The 21,476-nt window shown below is 37.2% G+C and overlaps 1 protein-coding gene across 3 annotated transcripts in view; it reads left to right on the top strand.

Moving 5' to 3' along the window:
* LOC124612329 (ADP-ribosylation factor GTPase-activating protein 1) overlaps positions 1-21,476 on the top strand; it is an 85,796-nt gene that overhangs the window by 13,639 nt on the left and 50,681 nt on the right. For all 3 annotated transcript variants that reach the window (XM_047140470.1, XM_047140469.1, XM_047140468.1), the window contains exons 3-4: positions 10,650-10,763; positions 15,111-15,310. In XM_047140470.1, coding sequence (XP_046996426.1) covers positions 10,650-10,763; positions 15,111-15,310 — 314 coding nt within the window. The remainder of the gene's footprint in view (positions 1-10,649; positions 10,764-15,110; positions 15,311-21,476) is intronic.

The following is a 21,476-nucleotide window of genomic DNA, read 5'->3' as shown; positions in this document are numbered from 1 at the left end:
GTACATGTTCAAGTTCATTTTCTTGATTTTTTAAAATTCTAATTCATTACCATTTAGTTGACTGTTTTTAATACTCTTGAGGGTGGATTTTTTTAAAAAAATTCTCATCAGTTATTATTTCTAAACAAGTTTTTTGGTCAGTTTAAAACACTTTCAGCTCCATGTGTAGCTTCTTGATCCATTCCATCAATTAAAATGCTTCCAAGAGCCAGTGTTCCTATGATGATTTCGCCAACCCACTCATACAACTCATTGATATCTCTTTTAAAAGTAGCTGCCACATCACAGTATTAATCCAGTGTTTGAGAAATTCATCTGCTTCATCTTCATAAGTAATATATTAAAATCAAATGCCTTGATACAATCGAGCAGTGTTAAAATGGTTGCGTCACACCTGTCTGTGGCATATTTGATATTGTTCACCTCCTTTTTCAATGCAGTTATGTTGCTGTGGTGTTTGCTTGATTTTTGTTGTGGTTGTTATAGGTCTTAAAGTAGTCTCTCTGCTATTCACAAAGAATGAAGGCTTTAGGTGGTGCAGGTAATACAGTGATTGATTTGTAGTCTTCTAGTGGTTTTGGGCTGTCATTCATGGGTACTTGTTGAATTAAGCATTGTTGCTGCCCAGTAAGACATATACTACTAATGAGAAACATATTGAGGATGTCTGTAAGAACTAAAATTATAATATCTGTAAGATTTTTAATCATACTTCTGCTCACTCCGTAATTGTAAAACTTAAACTTTCAAGGAAACGTCAGGATTAATAAAATGTTCCAGATTATTATGCCATGGTCAAATGGATACTTAAAACCCAACATTCCGTCCCATCTGTGGAGGACATTTTCAAGGGGGATCATAGCTTCTTTGAATGTCTGATTCACACCCTGGCTTGGTACTGACTACAGCAAAATTCTGCTTCTGCATGCTTCCGTGCAATGCTGTGATGTCAAGTTTTCAACGTGTGACCGCAAATGGCTATTGCTGACTGCCATCGTCCACTGTCGCTATCACCCCATGGTGGAAGACTGGTACATATCATCTTCAGCACCGGAATCCAGATGTCATTCAGTTTCACACCCTCCTCCTTCCTATTGAAACTCCTGGTGTGTTTTACAATCTCTTTGGCTTATTTGTGTAACCTTTCATGGTATCCACTTGTGTCTGCCAGTGCTGGAGACCTATCAAAATGAATGTGGTGGTCTCCTGGCTGCAAAGCATCTTAAACAACAGCTGATCTGTCAATCTCCCCCCTTCTGCAATTGCCCTTCTGCTCTTCAAGTTGTTTTTTAACCATTCTTTTTGTAGTACTCATATACACCTCCCCTCAACTACACAGAACCCTATAAATACTTTTTTTTCCAGCAGTTGGCGAGCATCATTTCTGATTTTAGGTGACTGTGTAATTTCTGGGCGGGTTCACTTTTTCAAGATTTTTCCTATGCAGTTAGTAATGTCCTCAATGAAAGGCAGGAAAACTTACGATTTCACCAGTGCTTGAGCTTTGGTATGATTTCTATGCAGTAGTCTTGATGCTCTTTTCGCCTTAGCAAATGAATAACCATTTTGAGCATTGCATTGGTGAGATGCTTTAATTCTGCTTCAAGCAGCTCTGGTTTGCATATTTTCCTTGCTCTATCCATGGATTTTTTTTATGATGCATCACTCTTGATGTGGGTGGTGGTTTGGATTCCAGTGTAGGTAACAGTCTGCATGTGTGTGGGCTTTTGGGAAACCATGTGATCCAAGCTACCATCCTCTTTCTTGAAAACTAGCAAATCAAGAAAATTCTTGGGAAAAGCAGAACATTGTGGTAATCTAAAAACCCACCCAGAAGATACATGATCACCTAAAACTGGCCAATGGCACCTACCAACTGCTGAAGAAAGCAGGAATTTGTTGCCATCACCCCAGGAATTTCAGTGAAAAGGAGGGTGTGAAATTGAATGATATCTGTATTCTGATACTGAAGATGATGTGCACCAGTCTTCCACCATGGTGTGATAGCAACAGCAGACGATGGCAGTTGACAATTCAAAACTTATCACGCCATTACGCGGAAATGGAATTTTGCTGTAGTCAATAGTGAGCCAGAGTCTGAATCGGACCTTAAAAAAAGCTGTGATCCCTGTTCAAAATGTCATCCACAGATGGGGATGGTACATTGGGTTTTAAGGTGAAATCCATTTGACCCCAGCATAACAGCCCAGAATATTTTATTAATTGTCCCTCCATAATTGCCTATTGCTTCCAAGGACATTCTCATGCTTGCTTTCTGTAATGTGCATGCAGAAACAAACTTCAAGAAAAATGCATCTGTCTCGAGATGCTATCTTCTAGCTGGTAACTTTCACAATTTGTGAACCATCCCTGGTTGCAAAAAGGTCTTGTAATTCTTATTCAGAGGCTTGGAAAGTAGCATCAAAGTTTTTGTTACAGTTCATGTTTGAAAACAAATTATGTCTCAGATGGTTCCAGAAATATTTGATGTGTATGTCTTAGCTAAATCACTCTTACATATCAAGTCCACAGTTTTCTTAATGGGTGTTTGAGTGGGTTTTTAATTAACACATTAATTTTGCATGAGGGTCATTCCATGTCAAGTGGCCTAAATTTAGACAAGCTCCCTACTCGACCATCTCCAATTTTGATGAAATTTTTACAGGATGTACTTATAGACCTTACAGGAAGCACTGCCAAATTACAGCTTCATAAGTAATATGGTGGGGCCACTAGCCACCTTTTCGTAAAGGCTTGTTTTTTGACATTGCAACTGAGATGAATAAGTTATCGACTTTGTTTTACCATTGTTCAGTATCTAAGAGACCTGTTGTGCTGAAACTTTGTGATCCTATTCAACTTTTTGGGTACAATAGCTTGTTGTAGTACAAAAGGTCAAACTATGGTAAATTCATCACAGTGTGCTATCAGAGTGGCTCATAAATCTTGTCATACCAAATTTTGGCTATACTCGATTGCCTTGTATCTACTGAAAGAGTAACTTTCTGAAGCTAATACTTTAGTTACCTGCAGCCTGCCAGCATGTCATAAAGCTCTGCAAGTGCCACCTAGATTGCTCAAATAATAACTGAGTTATCGAAGTTCAAAGTGTGTTAAAAAATTTAATCATTCAATTTTGGCTCACTTTCAAAAGGTCATATCTCAAAAGGGATCACTCAGATTTGATTTTTATCAGCACCATTGAAAAGAGCTCACCTTTTTTGATCATAAAAAGTTTTTATTTTGGAGATTTTTGCATTTAAGAACAAATAAACTTACATTTTCTTTACATTACATTTCTCTACATTGCAGCTTAAATGAATAAATGATCAACTTTGATTTACCATTACTCAGGACCTAAGAGACCTGTCATGCTGAAACTTTGTGATCCTGTTCAGCTTTTTGGGTACAATATCTTAGCTGTAAAACGAAAGGTCAAACTATGGTAAATTCATCATAATGTGCTGTCAAAGTGGCCCATAACTCTTGTCCTACCAAATAAACGTACGTTTATATTACAGTAAAAAATGCATGTACCAGTTGTACTCTTTATGGTTCCCAAGCCAAATATTTCAGTTCTTGTTAATTCATTTGCTGAAATTTGTTACAAATAGCAATTACAGTTGATTCTAACAAGCTATAATCTCGGCCCATTCTTGTTGCAGATGGAGCTGGAATGACAGAAATAATGTGTTGGTTTGGAATCCAACAAGCATCCTGCCTAGCTGGCCAATAGAATGAATGTGCAGGTCCATTGGGGTGCATGAAACTGACTAAAACATCATTTTCTTCTTCTGAAACTTCAGACACATTACCAATCCACCAGTTTCCATCATATATACAGGCAATGCATTGGCCCAATGAAACTGTTGCTTGACTTTGGTCAACATTTGCCAGAAAAAAAAGGTATCATTGGATACTCTTCTAATACAAACTTGCTTTTCATTTAATGGCACAAAATGGTGATTCTCTCGTGTTCCTGATACTGTGCAGCCATTTTTGAACCTTGCCTCCTGCTCAGTTTTTAACGTTTCAATTTCTTCTTTTGAAACAAAAATGAATTGGATTCCCCTGATATTCTTCGTACAGTATTTAAACAAATCAGTTGGTGTCAAAATCTGGCCCTCAGTTGGTCTTTGAAGGCTTGCTCTTCCTGCTAGGTGCTTTACAGTTCCTCCAATTCCATCACATGGAGATTTTCCATGGCTTGTATCAAAAAAGTTCCATTCAGCTGAGATTCCAAAGTCATTTTGATGGTGGTAGAGATTCAGAAAATTTTTGAAGTTTTTGTACTGCGCAGCTGACACATCACTGAAGCAGTAAATGTGTGTGATTTTTCCAAGGAGACACTTTAGATTTTCTATTAATTTCACTATAAAAGCATGTACAGCGATTGCATCATGTTTCAGGCTGTCGCTTATTATACAGTAGCTGATGCTGCTGATGTCAAAGTTATTTCTGAAGTACACAACAAATGGGTATAAAGTCACTTGGCTGTTGTTCCAGTGAAAACCTTGAGCTGCAGCCTGGACAATGAAGGAATAATTTTCAGCAAAGTCCATTAATATGATGAGTTCAGTTGGCTTACAGCTTTCTTTTATGCATTTTAGGTGCTTGCTCTCATGCTTTGCAACATAATGATGAGTGAAAAGTTTGTCAATTTTTGAAATCAGATCTTCAATAAAATCCTCAGTGGTCATCTGCTTGGTTTCTAATGTATCTCTATCAGTGTGCACCCACTGTTTGAACTCAGTGGTATCATCGGGATCACTGTCTTCAAAATGACTTTCTAAAAACTGTTCCAGTAGTTCTTTTCTTGGTCAGATTTCACAGCAATCAAGCATGCAGTCTTTGGATTCCAAATCACGCATTGTTTTAGCAATCCGACTCTTATAATCGTCTTTAATTGGAGTGCTTGCAAGCATTGGTTTCACATTTTGGTGTAAAGTGCAAACACAGACTGAGTGGGTTCCTGCAGCACCCACAGTGATGCACCATTTTGGCCTCAGTTCGCAAAATTTGGAAAATCCAATTTCAGGCCCATGCTGAAGTTGATATGCAGCAAACATTTCTTTCAAATTATTAATTCTGAAAAAATGTTACCACTCCTTCTTTTACGGCATCTGGATACGATCCTCACTGAAACACCAAATTGTTGCATTGTCTCTTTTATAGTCCAGCTTTGTGGTACTAATGTAAGTATTTGCAATTTTTGAGGCTGCCTTGACAATTGCAACTTCTCTTTCAATTATTTAATCAGATGCTTATGATCTTCACAATCAGGACATGCCTTGCTTGTACTAGGTGTTTGAAGAGCTTTTTGGGGCGAATCCTCCAGCAGCAGCAATGTTATTCGCAATTGCTTCTTGAGCTTCGCTTATTTTTAATTTTGCATAACCTTTCACATCCCTTTTTGATACTATCTGAAATTTTAGAGGGGAGACCCCAAAAGCAAGTAGGCTTGAATAGATTGATACTTCTGGATATGCTTCATCTTCTGACTGGTTTGAAGTTGACTGATTTTTCTGCTTTCTTTGCTAAAAATTGTTTTCTGCAAGTTGGACTGATCTATTGACCAGGTTTCACATTGCTCTTAGTCAAGGCTTGCAATTGTTTTGCTGTTTCCACATTGACAATCCATAAACACTTTTCAATAGAATGGTTCTTTGCACCAAAAGGATTACAACAAGATCTGTTCTAGAAAGTCATATTTGTCCACAAGTATTGCTTTGTGATGAAAGCATATTTGTGCATTTTCAGTAAGACATATCTCACTTCTTTGGTTTATTAATTCCTGTTGCTTTACAGAACATTCTTTGATTGGAATGAAGCCTTGTTGATGTGTTATGTTTTCAGATGACATGCAGAATTATCTGAATGGCCGATGACACATGGTACTGAAACCTCGTTGATATCCATTACACTACCATTAAATTTATGCTTCAAATTGCAGTTTGTTTCAATATTGGATAAAGCAGAAGTGGTGTATATTTCCAACTGAAAAATATTAAACAATCATAGATAATGGGAACTTCCTTGAGAATAAACAGAAAAAAATTAAATAACCTGATAAACGTTTGTAAAGAGTCACCCCATACCTTGAAATAATATTTACTTGCCGAAAAAAGATTTTTATACAGTAATGACAACGCATGTTACATCATTTAAAAAGGCACACACAACGTCTGAACACTCTTCACTACACAACAGTGTTCTTCAGACTGATTGTTGAAGCATGTTATCAAACTCCATTGTTGTTGACACTGAACTGGTCTGTCTCCAAATAAAAACAACTTTTTCTGATCAGATGAGGTGAGTGCTGATAACTAAGTTATTATTTGAGCAATCTGGATGCCACTTGCAGAGCTTTATGACATGCTGACAGGTTGCAGATAACTAAAGTATCAGCTTCAGAAAGTTATTCTTTCAGTAGATACAAGGCAATAAAGTATAGTCAAAATTTGATACAACAAGATTTATGAGCCACTTTGATAGCACACTATGATGAATTTACCATAGTTTGACCATAAGTACTACAACTAAGTTATTGTACCCAAAAAGTTGAATTGTATCACAGTTTCAGCACAACAGGTCTCTTAGACCCTGAACAATGGTACAACAAAGTTGATAATTTGTTCATTTCAGTTACAATGTCAAAAAACATGCCTTTACAAAAAGATGGCTAGTGGCTCCACCGCACTACTTATGAAGCTGTAATGTGGCAGTGCTTCATGTAAGGTCTATATGTACATCCTGTAAAAATTTTATCAAAATTGGAGATGGCCGAGTGGGGACTCTTAGGCCACTTGAATGACCCAGGACCATCAAAGGCTTACCAGAATTCTTTAGCCATGCAGAATGCATCTGTATAGTGACATTTATGCTTAAGTGTGATTAAAAGGTGTGGCATAGGAACACTGTATATCAGTATTTGAAGAGAAAGCGGTTTTAGAAATGAAAAATGGCAAAGAATGGCTTTATAGAATAATGGGCAAGTAGAACTCCCACTGTCAGGGTTCTGTACAAACGTAATTATATTTATTGACAGTATTGACAGTTCATCCAGTGTGGGAATCAAGAATCTAGATAATTTTTGCTTGTTATTGATATTGATACAGGCAAGGTATTGCTCCTGGAAATGCAAAGAGTTTAAATAATGCTTTAATTTTATGTTTGAAGTCAGATAACAAATGACAAAAGAAATAATTTTTGTGTGATATAAATAAAAGTTAACACTATTTGCATTTTTTTTCCTGTAGCTGTATTGTGAAACCTTGGCTTTCATGATTCTTGGTCAACAGGAAGTACCCTAGAGGTTTGATGACCTTGAGTTTGCAAGTATCAAAATATGTGATGTAAATGTCCCTATCTTTTGTTTGCTTTGACTTAGAAGCTTCAATATTTAAATCACTAAGGATCGATAGACCTTAATATGTGGCATAAACTTCAATTTTGATATGTCTATACCCATTTCTGAGTAAAAGGGTTTCTGACTGACTGTACCGAGCATGAGGACTTATGAAAAGATAATTTTTCAGAAAATCAAGAACAAGATACAACCACAATTAGGAGCCAACAACAAGGTCTTTGATGTGGAAGGTCAACTATAGGTCCCATATATACAGCTAGATGGGCTGTAGAAAAGAAATGGGAATTTGCGAAAGACATTGTACTTTCATTCATAGATTCAAAAAAGGCTTAAGACAATGTTAGAAGGGAAGAGAGATGGCAAGTTTCTAATAGATTGGAACTGTCAAAAGGTATGCAACTCAGAATTGGAAACATATATAACAAATTCCTTGAATTGGGTCATAATAAATGACAAGAAGTCGGAATGGTTTAGAACAGGCAGAGGAGTTTGACAAGGAAGTGTGCTCTCAGCAGTGCTCTTCGGTATTGGTAGGGCAACATCATAAGGAAAGTTCAGCAATGGTTAGATACAAAAATCATAGCATGTGCAGATGATTTGATGATGTGGGAAGACAATGAACAAAAATTGGAATAACTAAATGCCTGATAGAGGATAACTGGAAAAGCAGGCATGAGAAAAAGTTTAACAAAAAGTGCGGTAATGAAAATTGGCAGGGAAAATGAAAAAATCGTGAATGTATGTTATAATGGGTGGAGTAGATGCTGTCAGGTATCTAGGAAGTAAGTTGATGAGGAAAGAAAAGACCAAGGAAGAAATTTCGAAGAGGATAGAAAACTGCTCAAACTCGTGTATTTGAAATAATTAGTAACTGGAAAATACCTGCCAAAGGATATATTATGGCATACAAATAGTATTATCTAATAATTTTGACCTGTGTCTCAGAATGTTGGACCTGGGAAAGAAAACTCTGAATAGAATTTAAGTGGTAAGTGTGCTTTCTACAAGGGAACCTGGTTAAGGACAGAGTGAAAACGAAACAATACAAAACGTGATGCTGATCAATCCACTAAAAGAAACTCGTGAGAGAAATGAACTGAAATGGTTTGGTCATGTTAAGAGCTTGGGGAGAAGACCAATTGGAAGACAACGAAAAATGTGGAGAGACGAGGTGAAAGATGATGTGCTTTGAAGAGGAAAGAATTGGGAGGAAGTTCTAGACAATAAATTTTAGAAGACAAGAGGAGATTTGAGGAGGTTTTGTAAACGACCTGCATAAGCTGATAAGTCTCAGGAAGAAGAAAAAGATGGAATTGGAAGCACTATAGGTTATAGTAAAATGAGCAATTGACATTGCCTTTAACACCTACAGCTGTGTTTCTTTAATAAACATATTGTCAGTGTAAGATGAAACTAGTATTACTGTAGATATTTGCAAAGTGAGAAGAGTGTTTTAGAAAATACGTTAGATCAAACCAAGAGGTGTTATAGTATGAAATGAAATGATTTGACAAATGCATACTTGAAATATAATAGGATAAAAATTGGACTGGATGAATGAAAAAGTAGCCCTCTTTTGATCACTTAGTTTCAGGCCAGTAGCATTCAAGAATAGTTGTCCCCGTAAGGCTTGGAAGTGATATTTACCCAACATTAGAATATAAATGTGTGGCAAAAAATGTCAATGATGACGATTCTTTGGATGACACAAGGATGAATTATCTTTACTTATCTGTCATAATACTTTGTGCCAGTTTCTAATGGAGATATTAAAATAAAGAAACAGGCAAGTATAAATGTCATTCCAAACAGAAATGCTGTAAGATCACTTATTGTATTGATTGGGTGCAATGATCTCAGGCAATACACTGGACATTTTCATCAAATCTAAGACTATCATTGGTGTGTCTGGTCAATGTACAAGGGGAGCATAGTCTTTTCCCGATTACAAAAATTTTTTTCTACGGAACTGGGCTGGATATAGCAATGTGTTTGTTGCAAATGGTATGTTAATTCATAGTTTTTTTTATTGATAACTTCAACTTGTGCTCCATCTGTTGCCCTTGGAGCATCTAGGTGATACTCAGTGTCTCTACATGACTTCGCCAACATCTCTTCCATAACCACTTCATATCATTGTTCATTCCAGGTCTATTGCTTCTTGCCTTGTCACCAACATTGCCAATCTCTCATTGAAACCACAAAAAACAATGCATTATCTTCTGCATAGATGCCATTGGGACAGCAGCATACCAGGGGAGGGAGGGGGCGGGGGGGAGAGGTGGGGGGGGGGGGGGAGAGAGAGAGAGAGAGAGAGTGTTCATGAATTAATCTACCATCTACCATTTACAGCAAACCACACAGGTGCATCTAGTGTAGTGCCGTAGAAATAAGTTTTTGTAATCTGTGAAAGGCTTTATATTCACCCTGTATATTGTATGATGACTTGCTGCATATTTGGGAATTTTGAAACCCTGAAAGCAGATGCTGGTTTTTATGTCCAATAATTAAAATTTTGTTTGTTTGTACTCCTTTCTGGTTTGCTGCCTCACTCTCCCTAGTAGCACTCAATGGCCGATGTGAAGTGATGGGGGCAAAACTGGCTTATAAGAAGTTACAAAACAGTTGAGATTGGCTACAGAGATGAGATGTCTTTTTATAGAATAACTTGGTTTGCACAGCAAAATTCTGTAATATAATTTTTTCCTCTTCTAGAAGGAAGAAAGGGGTGGGGGGGGGGGGGGGGGGGGAGGGGGTTGCAGGGCAGCCCATTTAGTCATTTTACAGTACCAATAAGAAAGGCTTGTTGAGTAAAATGTTGGATTATTGCTATTTTACCAATGATGCGAAAACAAAGGAAAAATGCAGCCTAGATGAATGCTCTTAACAAGAACTAAATGAATTCTGTGGTCAGACCTGCACACGTGATGTTGCTGACTGATCACCAGGTCATCCTTAGACAATGGTATCTCTGAATGTGATGAGACAACCATTTTCCCAGCTGTTTATAACTTAATGATTTTGGAGTCATCACCTCCTCATGCAGTCTTACAAGGTCAAGAGCACCCAGTTCTAGTTTTCCTGCCCCCCCCCCCCCCAAAAAAAAAAGCTCTGACAGTACTTGGAATCAAACTCAGATTTTTTTCAAATGGCAGTTACATATTCTGACAGTTCAGCTACTGTGTATGATCTCAATAATGAAATTTAATGTTGCCCAGAAAGATTAGCTGCATTTCCTTATGTTTTCAGAACAAGATTCTCATGTATCATATTTGTTTAGGTTGGCGGCAATCGAAGAGCAAGAGAATTTTTTGAATCACAACCAGACTGGGATGACAGCATGTCAATCCAAAGACGGTACAATACGAAGGCAGCTGCTCTTTACAGAGACAAAGTAAGTCATGTGTCACATTGTTGTGCAGTGTTTCTAAGCTGAGTGCATCTTTGTCTTCCATGTTTGTTAATCTTTCCATTAACTGAAATTTCTTCATCCGGAATGATGATGCAGATGGTGATTTACATGAAAGTATGTGTACGAAAGGTAAGGAAATAGTGGTAACTAGGAGCTATTTAAACTTAATGCAGTGTGTTAGAATGCAATGTGTACTCAACAGCAAACATGGAACTGTATTACCTCTATGGCACAATTACTGCTACAAAAAAGTGCGGATTTGTGGTTAATTGGTTGTCAGACAGCAAATCCAAAGGTTCAGGGTTGAATCCACAATCAATCCTAGAATTCTATCACTTCCCTCCCCCCTCCCCCTCCCCCCCCCCCCCCCCACCTCCCTCCCCCCCACATCCCCCCCCCCATTATTATTGAATGCCTCAGGAGAACAAACAGACAAAACTGTATTTCACCTGGTATGCAAATGATATGAGATGGGAAAAATACCTTCAGATGTTAAGAAGACTGTTATATTGCAATTCCAAAGAAGGCATGTGCTGACAAGTGTGAATATTGCAAAACAACCAGTTTAACTAGTCATGGTTGCAAGATAATTGACATGAATTGTTGAGAAAATAATGGAAAAACTGGTAGAGACTGACCTCATGGAAGACCTGGTTGGGTTCTGAAGAAATGCCAGAACATTCAACCTATCTTAGATTGAAGACAGGCAAACTTAAATTTATGATATTTGTAGATTTATAGAAGGCTTTTGACAATGTTGACTGAAATTCTGAAGGTGGTGGGGATAAAGTACAGAAAAGAAAGGTTATCTAGAACTTGTTCAGATACTAAACTGCAGTTATGAGAGTCGAAAGACATGAATGGAAAGCAGTAGTTGAGACGGGAGTGAGAGAGACGGGATTGTAGCCTGTGTCCAATGTTATTCAGTGTGTACACCAAGAAGGCTGTGAAGGAAACTAAAAAGAAATTTGGGATGGGAATTACAGTTAAGGAAGAAGAAGTTAAAACATTGAGGTTTGCTGATGACACTGTAATTCTATCATAGAGGTCATAGGACTCGAAATAACAGTTGAACAGAATGGATAGTTTCTTGAAAAAAGGCTATACAATGAACCTAAACAAATGTAAAACAAGGGTGACAGATTGTAGTTGAATTGGAATGATCACATAGAAAATGTTGTGGGGATAGCAAACTAAAGACTGTGATTTATTGGCAGAACACTTAGAAAATTCTAATGGTCTACTAAAGAGACTGCTTACACTATGCTTGTCTGCCCCCTTCTGGAGTATTGTTGTACAGTGTGGAATACACATCAGGTAGGATTGATGAATGGCATCAAAGTCCAAAGAAGGGCAGCTCATTTTGTATTATTGCAAAGTAGGGGAGAGAGTGCCATGGGTCTAATACATGAATTGGAGTGGCAATCATTAAAACAAAGGTTTTTCATTGAGACAGGATCTTCTCATCAAATTTCTATCACCAACTTTCTCCTCAGTGAGTGGAAATATTTCATCAGTGTTCATATATGTACGGAGGAATGATCATCATAATAAAATAAGGAAAATCGGAGCTTGCACAGAAAGATGTAAGAATTTGTTTTTCTCGTGCGCTGTTTTAGAGTTGAAAGGTAAAGAAATAGCTTGAAGGTGTTTTGATGAATCCTGTGCCAGGCACTTAATTGCAGAGTAATCATGTACATGTAGAACAACACTGTTGTAATTAGATTAGGAAGTGACACAGTAATAGCAGTAGCTTAGTTTTGTTACTTGGGATGCAAAATAAGCAACAGTGGCTGTAGTAGGGAGTATAAAAAATGCAGGCTGGTAGTAATAAGAAAACCAGTTCTGAAGAATAGAAATTTTTTAACATTGGATATAAATTAATATGATAGGAAGCATTTCCTGAACATATTTGTGTGAAGTGTAGCCTTGTACAGAAGTGAAACATGGATGATAAGCAAAATAGAAGCTTTTGAAATCTGGTACAACAAGAGAATGATGAAGACTAGATGGACAGATTAAGTGATGAAGAGGTACTGACACTAATTCGGGAAAAAATAAATTTGTGACAAACTCGACTATAAGAAGGGATTGGTGGATAGGACTTACCCTGAAGCATTAAGTAATCATCGGTTTGGTTATGGAAGTAAGTGTGGAGGCTAAAATTGTGGAGAGAGCAAAGGATGATTACATGCATAGTGTAGACTAGGGTGGAGAGCTACATCATATCAGTCTTTCAACTGATCAGTCTTTCAACTGAAGATGACAACCATCACCATTTTGCGCTTTCTTCCCAATGACATGGGACATAGTAAGCTTCTCAACAGGTGAAGTGTCTCACTGGCTCAGTTTCAATTTAAGACAGCACCTCAGACGTGTTGTTTAAGTTGATGGTTGTGATACCCTTAGTTTTCCATGGTGCCTGCGTCTTTGTACAGTGCCCCTCGACATACCACGCACAGTCAAGGGCTGATAGTTACTGTACTTCCAGGTGAGGAGACGATATCCACAGGATCTGCCAAATACAACCATTCAAAGCTGCTTCCAGGAGCTACAGTTGGAGAATTTTCCAGCTGCTTATGAACAGCAACTAACAAATCCCATTCCCAAGGGCACATCCACAATGAGACTGTATTTTTATTTGTGCGGTGTTTCTGTTTTAATTTCAGAATTCCTTTTAAGATTTGAAGCTACAAGACCCAAGAATGATATTTGTGTGAATAACAGGAGAAAACCTCAGATAAAATTGATGGATTTATTGAATATAACTGCCTTGAATTTTCGTTGAGATAATGCTCACTAATAGACGTGTAGCAATTTCAAAAACAGTGGTTATGTATGACAAATGTTAAAAATATCACTACAGTTGGATTGTATATGGCTGCAACAATATATGCAAAACACAATATTACATTGCAGCACAGTTCATTTCATAAGAGCTAAGTTCATCTTATGATCATAAAAATTTTAAACAATGACTTAGAAGAAACAGGTCAGTGAGCAGAAAATAGTGAAATCATTGCATTAATCACATTCATAGCCACACTGTGATAAGCAAAATAATTTTTTGAAAAGAGATCGCTTCCAATGTTTGCAGGATACACAACTGTTAATTCACAGCTTACTACAAGATGTTACGTGTAATGCTTACAAGCCTCTGAAAAGTCTCAGAAATATACTTTTTAATCATGTAAAGATACACTTAATTAGGGAGGAAAAGACTGATCAAAGATACTGCTTCCAAATTGTCTAAGGACCTGAAATGCTATTAACACTGAAGATATACTGTAAATTTTGAGCAATTCTCCCAAACATTCAGGAATACGTAATATAGATCATAGTGTGTATGAGAATTGACACAATAAGTGACAGATAATGAAGAAATGATGCAAACAGTTAAAAATTAGTCAGTAGAATTTCTTATAGGACCTATTCAGCACACACAATCACTCACAAAAGAAAATCTGAAATTGGCTTATATATGTAAGTAAACATGAAAAATACATGGATTTTTCGCTTAGCTGATTTGAGACACTTTCTACATTAGCACACCAAAGGTGACCAATCAAGATAGCAAAAATCTTGGAATACTGAAAAAGCATTGGGTTGGATAACAATACAATTCTAGTTATGGGACCTTCTCAAATTCTGTTGTATATCATACCACGTAAGTGAGAAGTGGAACCAATTGTATTAATTTGTTTTGATTTCATAGCACAGTAATTTGTACAGCAGTGCCCCATGGTCTGCATCCAAAGCCTTTGCAACAAAAGAGCTCATCGCGACATTGGTGAAATGGCAACCCACCAATAATTCAAGCAAAAAGGAGTTAATTGGGTCAACAACTTGTGAGCTACTACTTAATAAATAAATGAACAACAGGCCAATTAAGTACAATTACTGAAATAAACAGTAGTTTTATTGTACATGATATTCTCATGGACATTGAAAATTTGTTATAACAAAATTGACATTTAGTTGTGAACCTCGCCCATTGCTTGGATCAGCCTAGGAAACACTTAACACTTTCCCAAGAGAATGTGTTGGGTAAGTAACTGAGTATATCCCTAATGCAGGCTGCACAATTTTTTTCCAACTTCGTATCTAACACTCCCATCTAGTCTTGTTATGGAAGATATATACATTATTGTATGACACAAATTCTTACTGTTCATGTCTACAGTTGACAATAAGTGGTCTGTGTTTTTTGCAGATGAAAAGGGGAATGTTAATTACTTTTTTCCCTACATGCTTTACTTGTTGTGAGCTATCAAGACTTATTGTCCATGGCCTTTTGTGATAAAACATTTTGTTTCAATGTTTTGGCAGATTGCAACTCTTGCACAAGGAAAGTCGTGGGACCCAAATAAATCTTCTGCTCAGAAGCAAGCATCACCAACAAAATATAGTAATTCGTATGAGTCTGGAGACTGTGGTGGTAGTTACCAAAACATGACAGCTGCATCAGTGTATGACCAAAAGGAAGCATTTTTTTCTCGTATTCAGAATGAAAATGCACAAAGGCCAGAGTGAGTAAATTTTACAGTTGTTTATTATATATGCACTTAGTTTCAAAAACTGCTTTGAATCTGCCAAAATGATATATTTTTTTCATATTGCATTCATAATGTCCAGTTTCTGTGTACATGCATACACACACACATGCACTAATTAATGCATATGCATTTGTACATGTAAACTAACATAGATCTATTTTTATCCTCTTCTCCCAAGCTTCGACATATGAAACTGTTGATTGTGAAATTTTTAGAATTCTGTCATCATTATTACTGTACTTTGTGGATATTATAACTCTAAATGCTTACAAACTCTATTTTCTTTATTTTCTCTACTAAGTTTTACAAATTTATGTACAGAGTATTATCTATAGTTTAGGAATATACATTCATATCTTACAGCTTTTCTAATTTAATTCACTTGTCCTTTATTCTAGTTCCACATATCAAGTGTACATGTTCTTTGCACCAATTTCTGTTGTCCTTACCTCTTGTCTCAGTAGTTTGTACCAAATATGCTTAAAAAACCTACATGCTGTCATGGGAAACAATGTTGCTAAAAGTGTCAAATTTTTAAAATGTTCATTGCCTTTACAGTATAATGATGTATATATTTTGTAAATCCAGAAGTTTTTATGTGGTCATAATAATACTTACAAAAAAGTATATATCAGAGAACTCACCAGCATTTTCACAGATGGTAATTACTCTCATAAAACTACTGTTGAACAAAGGATATTACTAGACAGTTGGCAATTTTTACTCGTTGTCTTAACTCACTGACATTTCTAAAAGAGAAAAGTGAAGAGACATACACTACAGTGAAGCTGACATTAGAGACATTCAAACTTGTCCCTGAAATAACGTATGCAACAGAAGAGAAATGGTTGTGTGCCGAAAGTGAAATGTGTTTGGAATAAAAGGGGAGGACAAGAATGATGGGGCACTTTTGTTAGCTGAGTACATCAATATGGAAAACATTAAATATGAGAAGTAAAATGTTAAGAATTCTTAGGTAGTTGTTGATTATGTTTGTATAATGGGAAATGAAATTAAGCAGACTGAGAGAAGTCTGTGTATCCAGTATGATGAAATAGAAGAAAGGTTGAAAAATATCATTTAGTCTGTGTGAAGCGACATTTTGGATTTGTATGTGATGAAATAAAGTGAAAAGCAATTTATTTTCTCCTTCCTCAAGTTGTCCCTGCCATATGCCACAATATTGTCAGTCATTAGGAGAGCAGCATTTTTCAGCAATTATTCTGCTGATGATGGAGAAAATACAGTCCTTCCAAACAGCGCCGAGTGTGTGCAAGAGGAACTGATGGAAATGTTTGTATAAAAAAGAAACTAATTGTTACTGTGAAATTGTCATGTTCCATTGCCTGTACCACTTTAAGGAAATACCATGCTGTAAAAAAAATAAAAAAGGAACGCTAAATAATTAATACCTTCCAGACTACTATATAAAGACAAGACATGGTTTAATGCTGTTCGTAAAAATCTAAAAGTTTTGGTTGATTTTTCCAGTATTTACACAATGCCGTAATAAATGTCCAGATGGATGGAAAGAGAAAATATTGTAAGAAAATGTCCTGAAAAGTTCTTGACCTATTTACTTGAAATTTGTACATGTTACTCCAGTAAGTACTCGGATGGACAAAGGCTAAATATTTTTTGAACAAGAATATACAGATTCTTGGGTAAAACAGACTGTGAGACAGAAAATGCTGCATTGTGAAAATGTGGAACTGCAATAGTGGGGCATTTAAACCATTAGACAAATTGTTTATCCCGTAGAAAATGCATATATAAAAACAGGAAAGTTGTACTTATGGATTTATTAGAACAGTGCACATAACATGAGTCTTCCAAAAATTTGTAATCCTACACGTTTGCATATTAAAACTAAGCAAAATACTGTCTATGGAGCTGCTATCCTCAAAGATCCAGCAGCAGGAGAGGTCTCTCATACCCCACATACCAATGATCCAAGCCAATTTATCCATTCATTTTAAGTGACTACAATTTCCTATCCAGGATTCATTGGCAGTAACAGTAAATGGACTCAAGATCAGAGAGTGAGGGAAGAGGAGATGGGAAGAAAAGGGGAGGAAACAGATACAGAGAGGGGGGAAGGAGAAGATGGACAGAGAGAGGTGGGAGGAGGTGGGGTAGGGGGGGGGGGAGAGAGAGAGAGAGAGAGAGAGAGAGAGAGAGAGAGAGAGAGAGAGAGAGAGAGAGAGAGAGTGGGGGGGGGGGGGGGGAATTAGGATTTATATCCAATTCCTGTGCCCATTTTTAACAATTTGAAGCATTGGAAGGTTCAGTAGTAACAAATAATTGAAAATGTGCTTTTTATTTTTTTAAAGCAATGGATATCAATTAATAGAAGTGTTCCATAATTTATTTTGACATACTTTGAAAATTTAAAGAAAATCTTAGGAATCTTCATAGCTATCAAAATGAGGAATTTCCTATAAATCAGTCATGTAAGGGGCTAACATGACTCCGAAAAAACTCTTGGGGAGAATGAATGAATGATCACAGCACACACTACCTACTCGGTTATTTATATCTGATTATTGTGTTGTGGCCTGTAACAGCTAGAATTTGGTTTACCATGTAGTTCATTTAGAGTGTGTAGTTGCTAACACTTACTTTCTTGTTTCTCTTCTTCATCTTTAGTCATCAGTCTCCTGACTGGTTTGATGCAGCCTACCATGAATTCCCCTCCTGTGCCAACCTGTTCATGTCAGAGTACCAGTGTCCTCAATTATTTGCTGGATATATTCCTGTTTCTGTCTTCCTCTACAGTTTCCATCCTCTACAGATCCTTGTAGCACCATGGAAGTTATTCCGCTGACGCCATAACAAATGTCCTATCATCCTGTCCCTTCTTCTTGTCGGTGTTTTCCATATGTTCCTTCCCTCCCTGATTCTGCAGAGAACCTCCTCATTCCTTACATTATCAGTCCACTTAATTTCCAACGTTTTTATTTAGCACCACATCTCAAATGCTTAGACCCTCCTCTGTTCTGGTTTTCCCCACAGTCCATGTCTCACTATCATACGATGCTGTGCTTCAAACATACATTCTTGGAAGTTTCTTCCTCAAATTAAGACCTGTGTTTGATGCTAGTAGACTTCTCTTGCTCAGGAATGCCCTTTTTGTCAGTGCTAGTCTGCTTCTGATGTTCCCCATGCTCAATCTGTCTTAGGTTATTCTGCTACCTAGAAAGCAGAATTCCTTAACAGTCTACTTTGTAATCCCCAGTTGTAACGTTAAGTTCCTCGCTGTTCTCATTTTTGCTGCTTCTCATTACTTGGGTCCTCCTTCAATTTACTCTCAATCTGTATTCTGCACTCGGTAGACTGTTCATTCCATTCAACAGGTCCTGTAATTTTTCTTCACTTTCTCTTTCACCGATGATAGTAATGCCATCAACAAATCTTTTTATTGATATTCTTTTACCCTGAATTTTAATCCCACTCTTGAACCCTTTTTTATTTCCCTCATTGCATTTTTGATGTATAGATTCAACACTTCGTTCTTGGTCTTCCAGTCTTATTGTTCCATTTTGGTTCTTCTACAAATTGTGTGTTACCCACCTTTCCCTGTAGCTTACCCTTACTTTTATCCAGATTTAGAATATTTTGCACCATTGCACATTGTCAAATGCTCTTTCCAGGTCTACAAACCCTATGAACGAGTCTAAATTTTTCCTCAGTCTTGCTTCCATTATCAGTTGCAGTGTCAGAACTGTCCATCTACATTTACATCTACATATACATGGATACTCTGCAAATCACATCTAAGTGCCTGGCAGAGGGTTCATTGAACCACCTTCACATTTCTTTATTATTCCAATCTCATATAGTGCGCGGAAAGAACGAACACCTATATCTTTCTGTACAAGCTCTGATTTTCCTTACTTTATCGTGGTGATTGTTCCTCCCTATGTAGGTTGGTGTCAACAAAATGTTTTCACATTCGGAGGAGAAAGTTGGTGATCAGAATTTCATGAGAAGATTCTGTCGCAATGAAAAACGCCTTTCTTTTAATGATTTCCAGCCCAAATCCTGTATCATTTCTGTGACACTCTATCCCATATTTTATGATAATACAAAACATGCTGCCTTTCTTTGAACTTTTTCTATGGCACTCCATCAGTCCTATCTGGTAAGGATCCCACACCGCGCAGCAATATTCTAAAAGAGGACGGACAAGCGTAGTGTAGGCAGTCTCCTTAGGTCTGTTACATTTTCTAAGTGTCCTGCCAATAAAACGCAGCCTTTGGTTAGCCTTCCCCACAACATTTTCTATATGTTCTTTCCAATTTAAGCTGTTTGTAATAGTAATACCTAGGTATTTAGTTGAATTTACACCTTTTAGATTAGATTGATTTATCGTGTCACCGAAGTTTGAGTTCCTTTTAGCACTCATGTGGATGACCTCACGCCTTTCATTATTTAGGGTCAACTACCACTTTTCACACCATTCAGATATTTTTTCTAAATCATTCTGCAGTTTGTTTTGATCTTCTGATGACTTTATTAGTCGATAAACGACAGTGTCATCTGCAAACAACCAAACACGGCTGCTCAGATTATCTCCCAAATCGTTTATACAGATAAGAAACAGCAAAGGGCCTATAACAGTACCTTGGGGAACGCCAGAAATCACTTCTGTTTTACTTGATGACTTTCCGTCAGTTACTACGAACTGTGACCTCTCTGACAGGAAATTGCAAATTCACCCACATAAGTGAGACGATATTCCATAAGCAGGCAATTTCACTACGAGCCGCTTGTGTGGTACAGTGTCAAAAGCCTTCTGGAAATCCAGGAATACGGAATCAATCTGAAATCCCTTGTCAATAGCACTCAGCACTTCATGTTAATAAAGAGCTAGTTGTGTTTCACAGGAACAATGTTTTCTTAACCCATGTTGACTGTGTGTCAATAGACCGTTTTCTTCGAGGTAATTCATAATTTTCGAACACAATATTTGTTCTAAAATCCTGCTGCATATCGACGTTAACAAAATGTGCCTGTAATTTAGTGCATTACTCCTACTACCTTTCTCGAATATTGGTGTGACCTGTCCAACTTTCTAGTCTTTGGGTATGGACCTTTCGTCGAGTGAACGGTTGTATATGATTAAGTATGGAGCTAATGCACCAGCATACTCGGAAAGCAACCTAGTTGGTGTACATTCTGGACCAGAAGACTTGCTTTTATTGATTTGAGTTGCTTCACTATTCCGAGGATATTTACTTCCATGTTACACATGTTGGCAGCTGTTCTCGATTTGAAGTCTGGAGTATTTACTTCGTCTTCTTTTGTGAAGGTATTTCGGAAGGTTGTGTTTAGTAACTCTGCTTTGGCAGCACTGTCTTCGATAGTATCTCCATTGTTATCGCGCAGGGAAGGCATTGATTGTTTCTTGCCATTAACATACTTCACATGCGACCAGAATCTCTTTGAATTTTTTCTGCCAGGTTTCAAGACAAAGTTTCGATGTGGAAACTGTTACAGGCATCTCGCATTGAACTCGGCACTAAATTTTGAGCTTCTGTAAAAGATTTCCAATCTTGGGGATTTTGTGTCTGTTTAAATTTTGCATGTTTGTTTTGTTGTTTCCGCATCAGTGTTCTAACACGTTCCGTGTACCAAGGAGGATCAGCTCTGTTGTTTGTTAGTTTATTTGGTATAAATCTCTCAATTGCTGCCGATACTATTTCTTTGAATTTAAGCCAAATCTGGCCTACACTTATATTGTTAATTTGGAACGAGTGGAGATTGTCTGTCAGGAAGGTGTCAAGTGAATTTTTATCTGCTTTTTTGAATAGGTATACTTTTTGCTTATTTTTCGAGGGTTTGGGGATTACAATATTCAATCTCGCTACGACAACCATGTGTTCACTAATCCCTATATTACCTTTGATGCTAGTTATTAACTCAGGATTGTTTGTTGCAAAAAGGCCAAGTGTGTTTTCACAATCGTTTACTATTCGCATGGGCTCATGAACTAACTGCTCGAAATAATTTTCAGAGAATGCATTTAGCACAATTTCGGATGATATTTTATGCGTACCTCCAGAATTAAACATGTATTTTTGCCAACATATTGAGGGTAAATTAAAGTCACCACCAACTACTATCGTATGAGTCG

The sequence above is a fragment of the Schistocerca americana genome, chromosome 4 (genome assembly GCF_021461395.2).
Source record: "Schistocerca americana isolate TAMUIC-IGC-003095 chromosome 4, iqSchAmer2.1, whole genome shotgun sequence".
Classification (NCBI taxonomy): Eukaryota; Metazoa; Arthropoda; class Insecta; order Orthoptera; family Acrididae; genus Schistocerca; species Schistocerca americana.
Note: the sequence above shows the minus strand (reverse complement) of the source record. Positions and strands in the feature narration are given on the sequence as shown.